Source organism: Ylistrum balloti, unplaced genomic scaffold (assembly GCF_031769215.1).
Source record: "Ylistrum balloti isolate Yb309-2 unplaced genomic scaffold, AGI_CSIRO_Ybal_v1 Utg370970, whole genome shotgun sequence".
NCBI classification, from domain to species: Eukaryota; Metazoa; Mollusca; class Bivalvia; order Pectinida; family Pectinidae; genus Ylistrum; species Ylistrum balloti.
Window position 1 is genome coordinate 99,517 of NW_026782544.1, and position 18,655 is coordinate 118,171.

Consider the following 18,655-nt stretch of genomic DNA (forward strand, 5'->3'; position numbering starts at 1 on the left):
GGTGTAAATGTTATTTTTCTAAATTGCGGCAACTCGTTAATGATGCTCTTCATCCTTATTCCGGAAAACCTGAACCACCTGAACACCTCATTATCTTACCAGCATTCATTGGCCATCATTATCGTCACCAAATCGTGTACCGCTAGAGAACGCACGGCCTATTTCTATCGTAATTTTTAGTCTCTCTGGAGACTTAACAGATGTTCTATATGACAATGTCTCCATTTATTTGTCCAGCTTTTTCACTTGCCATCATTCTGTACTGTTATTGTATTCCGTTAAATCTATTCTTGTATTGAATGCATGTGATATTAGGCAACTTGTAAACAGCTGAATATCAATTTCTTATATATTTTTTAAAATTTTGTCTACTTATGAATATTGAACACAATTATCTAAACAAGGTCAGAGTCTGTACTAAATTATAACCATACTTCCATGATCACTGTCGTCAACCTGTTCAAGAATAATCTTTTCAAAATGGCGGACCAAGACGTCAACGAAAGTAGGTGCCCTCTTTAAGCTACAAAGACACTGTTTTCGGCCCTGAAAACACCGGTACCCCTACAAATGTTTAGAATATTCTATTTTCAACGGCCCTGAAAACATCGGTACCCCTACAATTGTTTAGAATATTCTATTTTCAACGGCCCTGAAAACATCGGTACCCATACAATTGTTTAGAATATTCTATTTTCAACGGCCCTGAAAACATCGGTACCCATACAATTGTTTAGAATCTTATATAACGGTCGTATGGTTTACAAATGAATGTGGAATCAAAATATTCTCTTGTATTTTTCATTTTTGTTTTGTGACAATGATACAGAACTGGGTTTACCCTAGGTATTAGATTATTCAGGTGATAACTTTTTGTCAGGTCGGCGAGAAAAAGCCTGCGTTGTTTCCACAGACCGTGTTTGGAAGATTAGACATCACTCATGAACTTGGTATAGTTAGTGTGATGGTGGTGTCCTACTGCAGAGAGAGGCTGTTTTATCATTAGTATAACCTATACAACAGAAGTGAACGTATTCCCTGATTTCGTTTCTGTTCATTTTGGATGGTTTTTTGGGGTTTTTTTTTTTAAAACATTTGTGTCGATTTCACATTTTATCAGCACCTAACCAGAAAGGTATCTTGAAAGTGCAAGTTTTGTTGGTACTTCCTGTTATATATTGGTTGGAAAACGACAAGCCAGTGAATTACAACAGGAGAATGATAATTTCTGACGACGTCAAAGCTTCGTTAAATAAAACGTAATCTTTAGCGTGACGCCAAAATCCGTTGACACCTTCGAAATTTATAAGGCGAAATCGGTTTACAAGTTCCACTAGGTTGAATAACGATTTCCGTCAGCAACTGGAAGAAGAATGTCTGCGAAAAAGAACATAGAGAATAGACTTCACAGCTCTAGATTACGCGCTCACAAACACGCTGCGCCCTCGACTAACATAGTCGCTCTACACCCTTGACTCACTGACCCGCTGTACGTCCTCGACTCGCACACTCCCTATACGCCATTGACTCACAGACACGCTGTTCGCCTTCAACTCACAGATCTGCTGTACGTCCTTGACTCACTGACCCGCTGCAAGCCCTCGACTCACTGACCCGCTGTACGCCCTCGACTCACAGACCCGCTGTACGTCACGACTCACACACTCGCTGTACGCCACGACTCACAGGCACGCTGTACGCCCACGACTCACAGACCCGCTGTACGTCACGACTCACACACTCGCTGTACGTCATGACTCACAGACACGCTGTACGCCCTCGACTCTCACACCCGCTGTACGTCACGACTCACTGACCCGCTGTACGTCACGACTAGCTGACCCGCTGTACGTCACGACTCACAGACCCGCTGTACGCCCTCGACTCACAGACCCGCTGTACGTCACGACTCACACACTCGCTGTACGTCATGACTCACAGACACGCTATTCGTCACGACTCACAAACCCGCTTAACGTCACGACTCACAGACCCGCTGTACGTCACGACTCACAGACCCGCTGTACGCCCTCGACTCACTGACCCGCTGTACGCCACGACTCACAGACCCGCTGTACGTCAAGACTCACAGACACGCTGTACGCCACGACTCACAGACACGCTGTACACCCACGACTCACAGACCCGCTGTACGTCACGACTCACACACTCGCTGTACGTCATGACTCACAGACACGCTATTCGTCACGACTCACAAACCCGCGGTACGTCACGACTCACAAACCCGCTTAACGTCACGACTCACAGACCCGCTGTACGTCACGACTCACAGACCCGCTGTACGCCCTCGACTCACTGACCCGCTGTACGCCACGACTCACAGACCCGCTGTACGTCAAGACTCACAGACACGCTGTACGTCACGACTCACACAAACGCTGTACGCCACGACTCACAGACACGCTGTACACCCACGACTCACAGACCCGCTGTACGTCACGACTCACACACTCGCTGCACGTCACGATTCACAGACCCGCTGTGCGTCACGACTCAGAGACCCGCTGTACGTCACAACTCACAGACCCGCTGTACGTCACGACTCACAAACCCGCTTAACGTCACGACTCACAGACCCGCTGTACGTCACGACTCAATGACCCACTGTACGGCACGACTCACAGACCCGCTGTACGTCAAAACTCAATGACCCACTGTATGTCACGACTCACAGACCCACTATACGTCACGACTCACAGACCACTGTATGTCACGACTCACAGACCCTTTGTACGTCACGACTCACAGACCCACTGTACGTCACGACTCACAGACCCACTGTATGTCACGACTCACAGACCCGTTGTACGTCACGACTCACAGACCCGCTGTACGTCACGACTCACAGACCCGCTGTACGTCACGACTCAATGACCCACTGTACGTCACGACTCAATGACCCACTGTACGTCACGACTCACAGACCCGCTGCAAGCCCTTGACTCACTGACCCGCTGTACGCCCTCGACTCACTGTCTCGCTGGGAGTCCTCGACTCACAGACTCGCTGTACACCCTCCACTCACAGACACGCTGTAAGTCAAGACTCACAAACCCTCTGTACGTCACGACTCACTGACCCGCTGTACGTCACGACTCATAGACATGCTGTACGTCACGACTCACTGACCCGCTGTACGTCACGACTCATAGACATGCTGTACGTCACGACTCACTGACCCGCTGTACGTCACGACTCATAGACATGCTGTACGTCACGACTCACTGACCCGCTGTACGTCACGACTCACTGACCCGCTGTACGTCACGACTCACTGACCCGCTGTACGTCACGACTCATAGACATGCTGTACGTCACGACTCACTGACCCGCTGTACGTCACGACTCACAGACCCGCTGTACGTCACGACTCAATGACCCACTGTACGTCACGACTCACAGACCCGCTGTACGTCACGACTCACTGACCCGCTCTCCTTCCGTCACCTTCTTCCAATCCCCTATCTCTGACATAAAATAGATAAATAAAACAAAAATAGGATATAGTAAACACTTTATTGTCTACAAGTCGACACCTGAAAAAGTGTTTACAGTTTGCATATCATATTTACAAAATAAATAATTATAGGAATCACAGATAGGCATTATAGATTAAAGGCGTCCTTACGTCCACGCGCCATTCAAATATAACTTAAGATATATTAAATATAATGCATAAGAACTTTTGAATATTCATGACATGGATACAAGAAATTATAAATTATATCGCACACTGAGACACTTTTATTTTTCAATACATTTATATTACTATAGATATCGGCAAAGTAATGAGTGGTAGGGATATAATGGGTGAAGGAGAGGACTGGCACAATATAGTTCCCCATGTTTCAGTCTGTAGCTCCGAGAGACAGTGCCTCCTAGCTCAATGCATATTTTTAATTATATCGCTTAAAAACATCTGATACAAACTGATAGGGATGATATAAATTTACAATATGGAGGGCTCCTTGGGTCCTCACAGCAGTGTCAAGCTATTGAGAATGCCTCGCTCTCGCTCGCTGTTGAAACTATTTTACATTTCAGCACACAACCAATGAAATGAAACATGAAGACAAAGTATGGACGAAGTGTTAATAATTTGTATTCAGTTCCTAAGGCTTTGAACTTTTTTGGTGGCAAATGTCAACAGCGATGAAACCAGTAAGTTTTGTTTCCTTTTTATAATTTTTTAAAATGTAACATCATTTTAAGATGCAAAACAAGGGGCCTTACGGGCTTTTATGGTCACCCGAGTTGTACAAAGCTGTTTGTCAATGTTACAATACAACAAAGTAAACATGAACGAAATTGCTGATGCTTTGCAAACTAAACGTAAAGTATACAAAATATTAACTACCTTTCAATGTTTATAATTCTAACCAAGTTTGAATTATTTCCAACCGGCAAAAAAAAAAAAGAAATCTTTCTCAAAACTGAAGCTTTTTGTGCTATTGTAGCTACACTATACGTTACCCGACGAAGGAGACCACTGGTGTGAAAATTTCTGTAATTTCATTCAATATAACTTTAATTGGTCCGCTCATTAACTCCCGCGGCGGCTCAGTCGGCCACTGTATGATATTGTTATACTTTACTAACAGTTCTAACCAAGTCTGAAAATATTTTCGATGGAACGATTACCGGTTGATGGCTCTAATGACCATTTATGTGTTGACGGGCCCTTAAGAATGTCATAATAATAATAATAATAATAATAATAATAATAATAATAATCAATTGAACACTTCTGCAAAATTTCGTCCAAATCGGTTTATGTATTTTTGAAAAAAAAAATTTAAAAATCGAAAATGTGAATTGTTAACGGACGTAGGACGGTGAATATTTTACGTGCTGGGCCCCAATATACTGGTTTCCCAAAATAAAAACAAAATTTGAGGCATCACTTGTATATGGTTATCTAATGTTGTCTAAGCATGTTTGATGATAAAAAGGTTTTCTGAATCTATAGAACACAAACTACTGATCAAAGTGACAAGTGAGATATGTTTAAGGAAACACGAGTAGGTGAAGAATTGTATTTTGGGGTCAGACTTAGTAAGTGCTGATAACCTATAGACTATTAGTTATAATTTGTAAAAAAAAAATTATCACATCTTTATTGCAATACAGTTTGGTATCTCAGCACTTTTTATAATGAGCATCATTAAAACTATCACAGATAAAAATTGCATTTTATAAGAATGATATGGAAATATAGCTTGTTTATATCTTTTGAATAGTATTCAGTAAGTTGTTCCAAAGATGCAAGAAAATGTAACTGAAAATTTTAACCCTGCTTCAGGTGTAAATTTGATTATCCGTATAATGCGAAAAAAACTTTACCGAACCAGGCCTCTTTAGTCCGAACCATACCTCTTTAGTCCGTACCAGACCTCTTTAGTCCGAACCAGACCTCTTTATTCCGAACCAGATCTCTTTAGTCCGAACCAGATCTCTTTAGTCCGAACCAGACCTCTTTAGTCCGAACCAGACCTCTTTATTCCGAACCAGACCTCTTTAGTCCGAACCAGACCTCTTTATTCCGAACCAGACCTCTTTAGTCCGAATCAGACCTCTTTAGTCCGAACCAGATCTCTTTAGTCCGAACCAGACCTCTTTAGTCCGAACCAGATCTCTTTAGTCCAAACCAGATCTCTTTAGTCCGAACCATTGACGACATTTCGCTTTTTATAGTTTGAACTTCGAGCGACACCTCTAGATCCGAACCGTGGAAAAATTCATCTTCAGTCCAAACACTGAGTGATATCCCAGTCTTTCGAGGATATCTCGCCGGAATCGTTACTCTGTATTAATCATGCATTATTTCACTAACCAACAGTAACCACAAACTCACGAAGAAAATTGCTAGGAAATGGAATCAAACTGACATATGGAAGCGCCAGAGAGGACTCTTTGTCGAAGGAAACCAGATCAAAAGATACGCAGATACTACCTCAGGAATCAGGGCCATCTTGACGAACTGGCAAAATCGTATCCACCATGTCATATTAATGGCAGTGCATTGAAGTGTTGGAAACGGTCATTGTTAAAGCATTTTTTTCACTTGAACTTCATATAAAAGCGGTGGTAATGGTACATTTTAACAGGCTTATAAGTGTCCGGCTAGATTTCCAAATTAATGTTGTAATCAAAGATGGCGGATTAGGAAACCAAACTGACCTAAGCAGGGTGACACAGCGGTAACGTGAAAGCATTAAGTTCTGATGTCCGTGACAGGAATGGATAAGATATTGTAGAACATCGGATGATTCCGACAAAAAAAATCATTGCCGGAAAATCTATTTCTAGTATCGATTAAGTAATAGATGTGGTGGAACTTAAAAATACACTTTAAATGATATAAGGAATGAACAGTCTGGAATGTTCTACTTCTCTCCCCCTCGTCATACTACTTATAAACTCGTGTATAAGATCATCTTTCATTAAATTAAATGGATTTGTTTCACGCATTATATTATGACATTAAGCGACATAGAGATGTTAGATGGTGTGGTTAATGACGAACTAAACTCCAAATCTTGGTATTGTTCTACAAATAAAGACACACAAGCAACGAAATCGCAGCCAACACCAGAAATTGCAGACATCCAACAATTCGGCATCAAATATATAATATCACTCCTGTGTTAATCATCACACATAATCATCCTCATCCCCTACGTTACAAGAAAGGGTATTTGACGAACTAGACAAACTACCTATAGAAACTGCACGGACGAGTTTCGGTGTGCGAGTGCTCTCCCTTTGATTGTTCAAAAACTCTTTTCTTCCTGTTGTCAGAGGAGTTGATAATTTTGGAACCGGCGTTTCTGAACCATTCCGGATCGTTTCGTTATATCCGTTATAATCCAACTGATCCCGAGAAGAATATTTTGATATTTCACCACATACATCATCAGTAAAGTCATACGTCTGTGACAAATCACCGTTAGAGATTCCTTTAATTGGAGACATGTTTTCTAAATTAGAAGATGACAGTAAATTAGAAACAGATTTAGATTTTCCTATCCCTGATAGCGACTTAGGTGCCGGAATTCTAGATCTAGGTCCGGATTTTTCGTCCTTTCTTGGTTTTGTATTAATTAGCTCTTTAATCTTTGACACTAGCATGCTTGTATGATCCGAAACACTTCGTTTCATGTTTGTTTCCGGTGCAGGTGCAGAATGCACACTGTTTGAACTTGACTTCCGTGAAATGGATGACTGCGTTGGAGTACTAGGCCGGGGTGGCATTGAGTTTGCCCGCGTGAACTGTTGTGGTGTTCCACGCTCTTTTGTTGGAAATGATGGAGTCTTTGGTCGAGAAGGAGTTGAGGCTGTAGAGCCCCGGTTGCTTGTAGAAGGCGAGCTTTTGAAGGACGACTTGGAATTTTTCCGTTTCACATTTTCGTTGCTGTCTAGAGACCCCACATCGCCACTAGCAACGTCTGAGTCATCCTGTTCACTACTAAATTTAGTTATCAGTTCACCATTGCCACCAGGAGTTTCGTTTACGGAATCTCGAAGCTCCTTCGCTTTCAGTCTTCTGAATAATTCGTCCATCTTAGCGTACGCGTCAGCGTCCTCTGGTGGTGCATCAAGGCCATCGAGGTCGACTTCTTTTAGACCATTGATTGGGAGAGACAGTGCTGCCTTGATCTCCGCCAAAGGGCGCGATTCTAGCTCGTGCTCGTGAATATCCCTGGGGTTAGGGGTTTTGCAGCGTCTGTGCACAGACTTCGGGGGAAAGGATTTGGTCGGAGTTTTTGCCTTTGTATTTTTAGCAGCTGATTCTACCCAAGCCTCAGTTCGATTATTCACAAAATGTGTACCATTCTCGCCGCGTTGGACAACTAGCACGTTTTCCTCTAGCTTCTTCGAGGCAGCAGATTCTGGGTCGACACTTCGCGGTCTCGTTCGAAGAGATGACGTTGCCATCACGTTTCGTGCCCGTGACCTTGACCTATCCACATCGGATGTTGGTTTCTGGTTTTGAGATGCCGTTGACGCTCTCGCAATAATACGGCATCCACTAGGACGAGGTGTCTTTGTTTCCTTTGTATCGCTTACTGACAAGACATGTCTTCCACCTGACCTATTTACCGTTAGAACAGTTTCTCCCTCCGTCGAATTTTGTGCACTTAGAGATCTGTGTTCTATGCTGGGTGTGCGCGACCTGCGTTGCGAGGCAGGGCTATCTGAAACATTACGAGCCCTTGTTGAATCTACCGTGCGACTACCGTACACGTTGCTAACGCTCTCTGTGACAGACTTCTGGGAAGGCATACTTAAACCCCTGTCTCTGTCCTCGGGGCCCGGAGTTCTTGACCTACGGGGTGTAATTACAGCGGCATTCATTGTAGCAGGTCCAGGAGTGGAGGAACGTTTTGCTAGAAACATTTTAGTATATGAAGAACTATTGCTTGTATTCGAGGTCTTGGATGCGCTTGATGCCGATGGAGCCTTAGCTAAGATAGTAGCTTTTCTTGGCGTGGGCGGTTTTCCACTGCTTGCTTGGGAACTTTGATTCTGACCGGAATACGCTGGTTGCTTTTCCAAATTATGAATGGAATCCTTCAAACTGGATAACGGCGTGCACGGTCGCGGAATTAGGGAGGGGGTGGAGGGGCGAGCCGGTGTGGATGGTCGTGCTAGTCTTTCTTCGGGAGAATGCATAACAGGTACGACGGGAATTTCATCTACGGTAGATGATTGTGACGCGTTTGCTGTTTTGATGATATTATCATCGAGACTTTGTGTTCTATTGATTTTGTCTTTCGATACCAAATGGAATTCGTCCTTTGGTGAAGAGTCTACACTCGATAAAGAACTTTGACGGGATGCTCCGTAACTACGTTCTACAGAGGAACTTTTACTGCCGTCTGACAAAACACTTAACGAAACGTCACTTCCGGAATTTGTAATATGTTTTGTATCGCTACTTCCTGAATTCAATTGTCGCAGAGCTTGGTAAGTTTTTGAAAATGAACCTTGATTAGATTCAGTTTCCGCAGCAACTTCGCTTGTAATGGACACATAACTCACATTTGGTGATGTCTGTTCCGGTTTCGGGGAGACATGTGCTGTCGAATTAAAATTATCCTTCCGATAAGGTGTACTTGAAGAGCTAGTATTGTGCGCTGTAGCTGAAGCGGAAACGCTTTCTGAACCAGTTCCATAGCGACTCGCGGCAAGACGAGCACGAATTTCAGCGATCCTTTCACTTCTAGAACTCGTCGTATCGGATGACAAATCACTTTTAGAAGTTGACAATGTCCTAGTATCAGATACCTTTATATCATTATCACTTTGCCTGTCGCTCGTAATCCTACTCAAAGAATTTGAACGCATTTCATTTCGTGTTTGCTCCCCAAACGTTCGGTTCAGTGATCTCGAATGCTGTTCCGTTTTAGTTTCGAATGAATTCCTTGTAAAATTCCCCTTTGAACTATTGTTTGTTTCGTTTCCACTGTTTTGAAATCGCGTTGGTGTTTTTGGACGACTAGTTCCGGATGGCCCACTTGTCTGTCGTGTGACCCCTGGCGAAGGTCGAGGTACACTTCCGGTTGCGGATCTCGAAACAGTCACTGGTGTTGTGGACCGGAACTGACTTGTAGGTGTCTTGGGTCGTGACACCGAACTGGCACTAACTGGTGTCTTTGGTCGAGTGACAGAATTAACAGGTGTTTTAGGCCTAGGCACAGTATTCACTGGTGTTTTTGGTCGCGCGATTGACGTTTTCCTTGATGGTCTATCGAGTTCATAGTAATCGTCAGAAGACTGGGTGGATTTGAGTATCTTATCGTGTTTGCTAGCACTACTTCCTGTATCGAAACTTCTAGAAGTGTTCTTGTTTCCCCATGTTCTATACTTTTGTGTTGCCTCCATAAGTGGAAGCTTTTTATTCGGATATCCAGTGTGTGTGTGTTTAAAACTTTCCGTACTGCTTTGCGACCTCGGTGAATCTAGACTTCCTTCCGAAGTGTTGCCGTTCGGAACAGACAATGCATTATTTAAGAGACTCTTAAACTCGTCCAATGTCATAGTACTTATTTGGTCCAAACTAAGGTTGTTTTGATTTGGCGTGGATCCTGACGTCACATCCGTTTCCTCACTATCGTTACCAGAAGAATCCATACTTGGTCGTGATGGTAACTGTCGACGGTCGTCTAGTCTGGAGACTCTGCAATAACAAAGCATCAATGAGTACTGCAATATTATACTATGTCGTGAAATGGCGACTTACCTAGTTATTCGATATAACTAAGTTCGTTTTACTGAGGTATTTTGAGATCAATTATACTTCTCGCCATTAATCCTTCAGTTCGTATGCAGTAAAATACACCATGATTATCACGGCGCATTTCATGTAAATCTGTTCTTGTTTATACATCAATACCTATAATATGAAATCTAAAAAGTAGACAGGTTATCATCATATATACGTTGAAATAAAAAAAAAAACCGGCTATGGTGATGATCACAAGTGGGTTATCATGAAACATACTTGTTTAAAAAACAATGCATTAAATAGGTAAAGATGGTAACCAATCTATTGTTGTATATACTGAATGGTCCCGGGTGTTTTTAATACGAGGACAAGATACCATTGAACCCAGATAAAAAGTGTAAAGGGTCACTGTAGTTGTAGTGTGTTCGTTTTACGAATGCAGTTAGAAAAGAGCTGTAAGATAAATGTTGAATGTGGTTAGTAAAGGAGTGAACCTTTACATGGAGTAGACATCAAGCTTCCTTATAATTACAAAAATGATATAGAGAAACGTTCTCAAATGGTATTAATTATACTGTTAGATATCTCCATCAACGGAGGCTTGACGAAACCTAAGTACACACATCTATGATATTAACTGAGGTCTGACGACATCCCAGTACACACACTTCTATGATATTACCTGAGGTCTGACGACAACCCAGTATACACATCTATGATATTATCTGAGACCTGACGACACCCCAAATACACACATCTATGATATTAACCGAGGTCTGACGACACCCCAATACACACATCTATTATATTAACTAAGGCCTGACGACACCCCAGTACACACATCTATGATATTAACCGAGGTCTAACGACATCTCAGTACACACATCTATGATAGTAACTGAGACCTGATGACGCCCCAGTACACACATCTATGGCAATAACTGAGAACTGACGACACCCCAGTACACACATCTATGATATTAATGGATGTCTGACGACACCCCAATACACACATCTATGATATAAACCGAGGTCTGACGACACCCCAGTACACACATCTATGATATAAACCGAGGTCTGACGACACTCCAGTACACACATCTATTTTTTTAACTGATGTCTGACGACACCCCAGTACACACATCTATGATATTAACCGAGGTCTGACGACACCCAAGTACACACATCTATTATATCTATCGAGGTTTGACGATACCGAGGAACACACATCTATGATATTAACGGAGGTCTGACGACACCCCAGTACACACATCTATGATATTAACTGAGACCTGACGACACTGATGATTAACTGAGACCTGACGACACCCCACTACACAAATCTATGATATCAACTGAGACCTGACGACACCCCACTACACAAATCTATGATATCAACTGAGACCTGACGGCATGTACCACAAAGACAGACCATTCCATTAACCTGAATGTTGTAGTACCACAAGTCGTTACTTTAAAGCATGCACTGCCAAAAAATGTCTGCCTGTCCCCGTCTGTCTTATAATCTGTTTGTTAAAACGACTTGTGAATATGATAAGTGTATTGAATTTCTGAAAACTTGTAAAATCAAATGGATATTTTAGTTTTGGAACAAACAAGTTCACAAATACATCTTAATTCTATTGAACGAATGATTACGCCAACCAAACAGTCAGAAAAAAAACTTACGGTTTGTTGTTATTAGATATATATGTATCCTTCGGGTCATACTCGGGGCTCGTTATAGACACATAACTCACGTTAGGGGCCGTCTTCAGGGGCCCATCACTTGATGACGTATTGCTGGTACAGTAACCATATAAGGGCATGGCCGTGCCCCTTATAGGGAGACCATTTAACACATCCATTTTATCGCCAATCCAAGTATTAATACATTTATAAATCCACAAGATTTGAGTTGAGGATCGTCACTACCCCGGAATGCATTTTAACAGAAGTGGAACCTTATCGTACCGGGTTATAAGTCTTCTTCTCGTCTTTGTAAAATCACGTCTGTTGAAATTTCAAAATGGCTACGAATTTTAAATATACATGTGTAAATGTTCGATATAACATTTACACGGGTAAACACTGTAGAAGTATTTACCTGTATGTGTCAACCTTGCCTACAATCTAAGATCGAATTCTTTGTCCGTGACCCATACCAATATATACAGAACGCTGGAACCGCGCCAGGGGGACTCCTTTAAAAATGGCGGATCAGATATTGTAGTGGGTTTGCCTTGTATTGAGTGGAGAGACTTGAAAAGGTGGTGATGGATTCGATGTCAGATCCAATCAGATATAGGCTACCTATAACGTGTTTAGAGTTTATATGATACACTTCATAACAATTCATGAATCTTTCATCTTTGGATTCTCATGTAAGAAAAGGAAATACATACGAAAAGAAACACTTTTTAAGATTAAATTGATTACGATTGAACACAACAAACAAACACACACACCACCTCACACCCACACACAAACAACTGTCCAGACTACAGGGGTTCTATTTTACACAATCGTCCAGGTTATCATGGTTCTATTGTACACAGTTATCCTGGCTATCGGAGTTCTATTTTCGGATAAACATGTAGTTTAGATTTACAGTTTCAAGAAACATGTATGACACATTTCATAGGTTGATATGTGGCACACATCTCAAGTTAAACCCATGTCACATAGACTTTAAAGACAACTTTAATTACACGTGTGTCTGACTCAACTAGGACACAGATTCATTACACGTGTCTGACTCAGTCTGGGACACACAGTTTCAGTTACACGTGTGTCAGACAGTCTGGGACACACAGCTTCAGTTACACGTGTGTCAGACAATCTGGGACACACAGTTTCAGTTACACGTGTGTCAGACAGTCTGGGACACACAGCTTCAGTTACACGTGTGTCAGACAGTCTTGGACACACAGCTTCAGTTACAAGTGTGTCAGACAGTCTGTGACACACAGCTTCAGTTACACGTGTGTCAGACAGTCTGGGACACACAGTTTCAGTTACACGTGTGTCAGACAATCTGGGACACACAGCTTCAGTTACACGTTTCGCACTCATCCACACATTACATTCAGGTTGTGTACATTTTATAACACATAACAGTACGAGATTGGACACGTCCACGCACAGATGTGTATACAACCAATTCAAGTGAATTCGACACCGAACTATGGCAATCTATACCTGTGTTAAAAGCTCGTATCTACAGAGTACTTTATATTCTTGTCAGCAAAAATAACCGGAACGTCACGATTATCCTTAGTACGAGTTTAAAAGAAAAAAATTCGAAACTTATTATCAAATAAAAAAAATCTCGTATCTAATTAATACCTTTACAGCCTCTAATAATTTCGGCTGATTTTTAAATTACAATTGATTTTAGTCATCAGCTTCCTGACAACGATGAATTATGCATAAAGTTCGTAAGTTTAAAATTTGGTATTGATATAATTATATCAACACGTGGCCTACAAGATAGATAGGTATTTTACTTACTTCTTTGTTATTCATTTATGAAGGTTTTCCATTCGACAGCATTTTAAATATTGGGAATTTAAATGTCCTTACTCAGACTTTTGTCAATAATGGTCTTTGTTGTGTGAACAATGTCGGCTGATTTGTGTTATGTGTCGGTAGTCAGCGATGTCCAACTTTAACGTCACACACACATAATACGTCCATCCTCGGCAATGAAAACACACCATACATTCCATAGAAAGACGATATACATTGGATTTGTTTTGAAAACAAACATGTCACAGCATACAGTACTCAGAGGAAATGTTTATAGATTTTAAATAGCGTCACTGTTGTAAAAACATACATTCTACATGTCGGTACATAATGAGTGTTACTGTCCACAACCCCTGAAAATAACCCCAGTAGTTCACATTGTAGAAAGATGTCACTACAAAGTAGAATTTATAAATCTGTTTTTCTATTCACCAGTTTTATGAAACACTTTCCTATCAGAGCTGTAGCACTGACTGATTAAGCGAAAGGTTTACAAATATTTCCATAAAGTTGTATCTTTTAAACAGTCAAAGCGATATGGAGTGCGTCTCTGCTGGACCCGCAAACTTAAAATTATGTCACTTTCACAAGTTACGTACATTACACGGACGTTGGTACACACGGACAGACATCAACATGTATGTACTTAGCAGTCACGATTCCAAACTATTCTTTGATATATATATACCCTTTACAAGCATTCGAAAGCCTAACTTAATTTCTTAAATAACTGTGTTTCAAAAATAGTGTTTATTTTAAATAATGAAAAATCATCATACGACTTTCTGTTTATGTTGTATATGTGTATATTTCTTTAATACAGAATCTTGAGTGTTAGATTTTTTTAACCCTATAGATAATTGTACTTTGATGTGGAATTAGCCGGGAGTTCCGGGAAGGATTCAAGATCCGGGCTATCGGATAAGTGGATGTTGGATGACACATGGGGGTATGGAGAGAGTGGGTGTTGATGAACATTATGTCCAGGGTGGGTATATGACACATGGGGGTATGGAGAGAGTGGGTGTTGGAGAGCATTATGTCCAGGGTGAGTATATGACACATGGGGGTATGGAGAGAGTGGGTGTTGATGAACATTATGTCCAGGGTGGGTATATGACACATGGGGGTATGGAGAGAGTGGGTGTTGATGAACATTATGTCCAGGGTGGGTATATGACACATGGGGGTATGGAGAGAGTGGGTGTTGGAGAGCATTATGTCCAGGGTGAGTATATGACACATGGGGGTATGGAGAGAGTGGGTGTTGATGAACATTATGTCCAGGGTGGGTATATGACACATGGATGTATGGAGGGAAGTGGATGTTGGAGAACATTATGTCCAGGGTGGGTATATGACACATGGATGTATGGAGAGAGTGGGTGTTGGAGAGCATTATGTCCAGGGTGGGTATATGACACATGGGGGTAGGGAAGGAAGTGGATGTTGGAGAGCATTATGTCCAGGGTGAGTATATGACACATGGGGGTATGGAGGGAAGTGGGTGTTGGAGAACATTATGTCCAGGGTGGGTATATGACACATGGGGGTATGGAGAGAGTGGGTGTTGATGAACATTATGTCCAGGGTGGGTATATGACACATGGGGGTATGGAGAGAGTGGGTGTTGGTGAACATTATGTCCAGGGTGGGTATATGACACATGGGGGTATGGAGAGAGTGGGTGTTGATGAACATTATGTCCAGGGTTGGTATATGACACATGGGGGTATGGAGAGAGTGGGTGTTGATGAGCATTATGTCCAGGGTAGGTATATGACACATGGGGGTATGGAGGGAAGTGGATGTTGGAGAACATTATGTCCAGGGTGGGTATATGACACATGGGGGTATGGAGAGAGTGGATGTTGGAGAACATTATGTCCAGGGTGGGTATATGACACATGGGGGTATGGAGAGAGTGGGTGTTGATGAACATTATGTCCAGGGTGAGTATATGACACATGGGGGTATGGAGAGAGTGGATGTTGGAGAACATTATGTCCAGGGTGGGTATATGACACATGGATGTATGGAGGGAAGTGGATGTTGGAGAACATTATGTCCAGGGTGGGTATATGACACATGGGGGTAGGGAAGGAAGTGGATGTTGGAGAGCATTATGTCCAGGGTGAGTATATGACACATGGGGGTATGGAAGGAAGTGGATGTTGGAGAGCATTATTTCCAGGGTGGGTATATGACACATGGGGGTATGGAGGGAAGTGGGTGTTGGAGAACATTATGTCCAGGGTGGGTATATGACACATGGGGGTATGGAAGGAAGTGGATGTTGGAGAGCATTATGTCCAGGGTGGGTATATGACACATGGGGGTATGGAGAGAGTGGGTGTTGGAGAACATTATGTCCAGGGTGGGTATATGACACATGGGGGTAGGGAAGGAAGTGGATGTTGGAGAGCATTATGTCCAGGGTGGGTATATGACACATGGGGGTATGGAAGGAAGTATGAAGGAGGAAAGGAGGGAAGTTAACAGAACACATTTATATAATGTAGACAGCTTTGGGGGAGGACAAAGAAGTAAGTGGAAACAATAACAGTTTAAAGAACATATCAAGTAGTAATTCAGAATTCTAACATATTATACCATACACTGTCGTTCTCTGCGTATCAATACTCCGCATTACCGTTACCATATATTATAGATTTAATCTCTAGCGAAGGTCTATAGGTAGGACAGACCTCGGAGTAATCAATTAGACTACCCACAATGTTATGTACTATTCATTCAACCAGTATATTCTACCTGTTCATACCTGCACACATTCACCTTTAATGACAAATGAATGCTGTCTACCTGTCTATATATAATGTAAATACATACCTGGGGGTAGATAGACTAGATTTCCTCCTGCTGGGTCCCGGAGAGACACAGTGACGAGAGGGCCCCGGGGAAACGCATCGTCTGGTCGGGGAGGGGGACTTGCATCTCCGTGGGACGGGCACTGCTGATTTGATGGGTGAGGCAGGTCTTACTACCTGTGGCACCTGGGATCGACTTCCAGCTGTTGTTGTTGTTGTTACCTGTGAGAGCTTATTTGTATACGAAACCGGAGACGGTGAACGGAATTTAGCCGGAACTGGTGACTGGCTTCGTCTCGTATTATTAGTTATAGATTTCTGTCCAGTTGATGGGTCCGATGTACTACAGCTAGAAATAGATTCACTGGTCATTTTCTTGGTTGATTGTGAAGCGATTTTCCTGGGACTCGACGCCGGGGAAGGAGACATACTTCGCATTCGTGCTGGAGACGGTGGCCTCTGGTTGACTGAGACTGCGGACGGTTGGACAGACATTTTGCGGGGAGATCTTGGGGTCGTTGGGACGGATTGTGAGACAGCACTTGTGCTTGACCTTCGCGCCGGGGTTCCTCCTACCCGGGACACGGGCTGTCGGTGACCTGCAATATGCATAAACCATAATATTTTAGATAATTTTATGCAGGCAAATAACGACTCCGAATTATTCTGACATTCTGTCGTCTTTTTCATCAATCTGAAGAAATAAACATTGAAAATCTGGCTCTATAAAAAGTGCAAGAAATCATGACTCGTGCTTGGGATGACGTTCGAACAAAAATAGTCGAGTTTTACAATAATGAGTCTCAGTTTTCCAAAGTATAATAGCACACGTATGCGAAATCTGAAAGAAATTAGAAAAATGTTTATTGCTTGGTGTATATCGTTCTGAAATCACGTCTGTTTGACAAACAGTGGACAATACCTACCGAATTCTTTGTTGATTTCATATTTCTAAGAGGACATTACTATCAGTAATACGACATCGCGCCAGTAGCAACAAAATATATCTCATATATGTATATTGAAATGATTGGTCTTGTTTGTCGGTGACAACACAAAGTTACAATAATAATATGTATGTAATTATGTATCCCTGCAGTCAGACAGGGTAAGGACGGGCCATGAAAGCGCTCACTATCTTGCGAATGCAAATGCACGTGCAGTATGTCACTGTCTTTGAAAGTAAAAGAATAATACACATTTATAACGGAAAATAAAGGTACTTTTTGTAAAGATTGGGACCAAATGTATGCGTAACTGGTTTGAAATGGCAAAATATACTTTTTGTTGAACATTTGATTTATAAGCTGTCAAATAAATGCAAGCAAAAAGCAAATATACAAACACGCTGTGCACAGCATGTGTCTTATAGTAGAAAAAAAATATTAGAATGAATCTGAAAACCATGCATTTTATCAGAGAAAAACGTCAAAATATTCTCGGAATGGCGATTGAAACAATTAAACATTGACCTACTTTCAGTTATCATTCATGGACATATGAATGCCAACAGGATAAGGGAAATTTTGAAAAAGTGCTTGCCCTTATCCAGTTACCATAGCCCATGAATGACAACTGATATCAGTTTAATGTGTTTATCAAGTGTTTGTATTTAGGGAACACAAACCTCATTTTGTTTATATCAGTTGCAATATCCCTACGCTGTTGGTCATTCATGAGCTGGTAATACACAACAAACTTTGGGAAAGTCACATTATAGCAATGCCATACAATCATACATTAGTATAAGCATTCAATTGTCTATTACGATACTCCCAAAACAAAGCATTGCAGCTAAAGATCTCTCCAAATAATCAAGCATTTGTACCTACAGCCGGACCACGCAACTCCGAGAAAATATTGATTTTCAGATTTTAGTGGTTAATTTCGGAGAAGTTGTGGACCGTTTCAACCAAGACCAGGACATAATTTAGTTAAAGGAAAACCAATTACCTTAATAAACGATTACAAGACAACGTCTGTGTTACACACGATACATTTTTAATAACAAAACACAGGCATACTTGTAGTAAGACGCGATAGG

The 18,655-nt window shown here is 41.9% G+C and overlaps 1 protein-coding gene across 1 annotated transcript in view; it reads right to left on the reverse strand.

Moving 5' to 3' along the window:
* Window positions 1-3,518: 3,518 nt before the first annotated feature.
* The window catches only part of LOC132559808 (GAS2-like protein 2A), a 66,336-nt gene continuing 51,199 nt past the window's right edge, over window positions 3,519-18,655 (reverse strand). The window contains exons 4-5 of the mRNA XM_060224434.1: window positions 16,634-17,210; window positions 3,519-10,204 (exon numbers count right to left, since the gene is read on the reverse strand). Coding sequence (XP_060080417.1) covers window positions 6,676-10,204; window positions 16,634-17,210 — 4,106 coding nt within the window. The 3' untranslated portion in view covers window positions 3,519-6,675. The remainder of the gene's footprint in view (window positions 10,205-16,633; window positions 17,211-18,655) is intronic.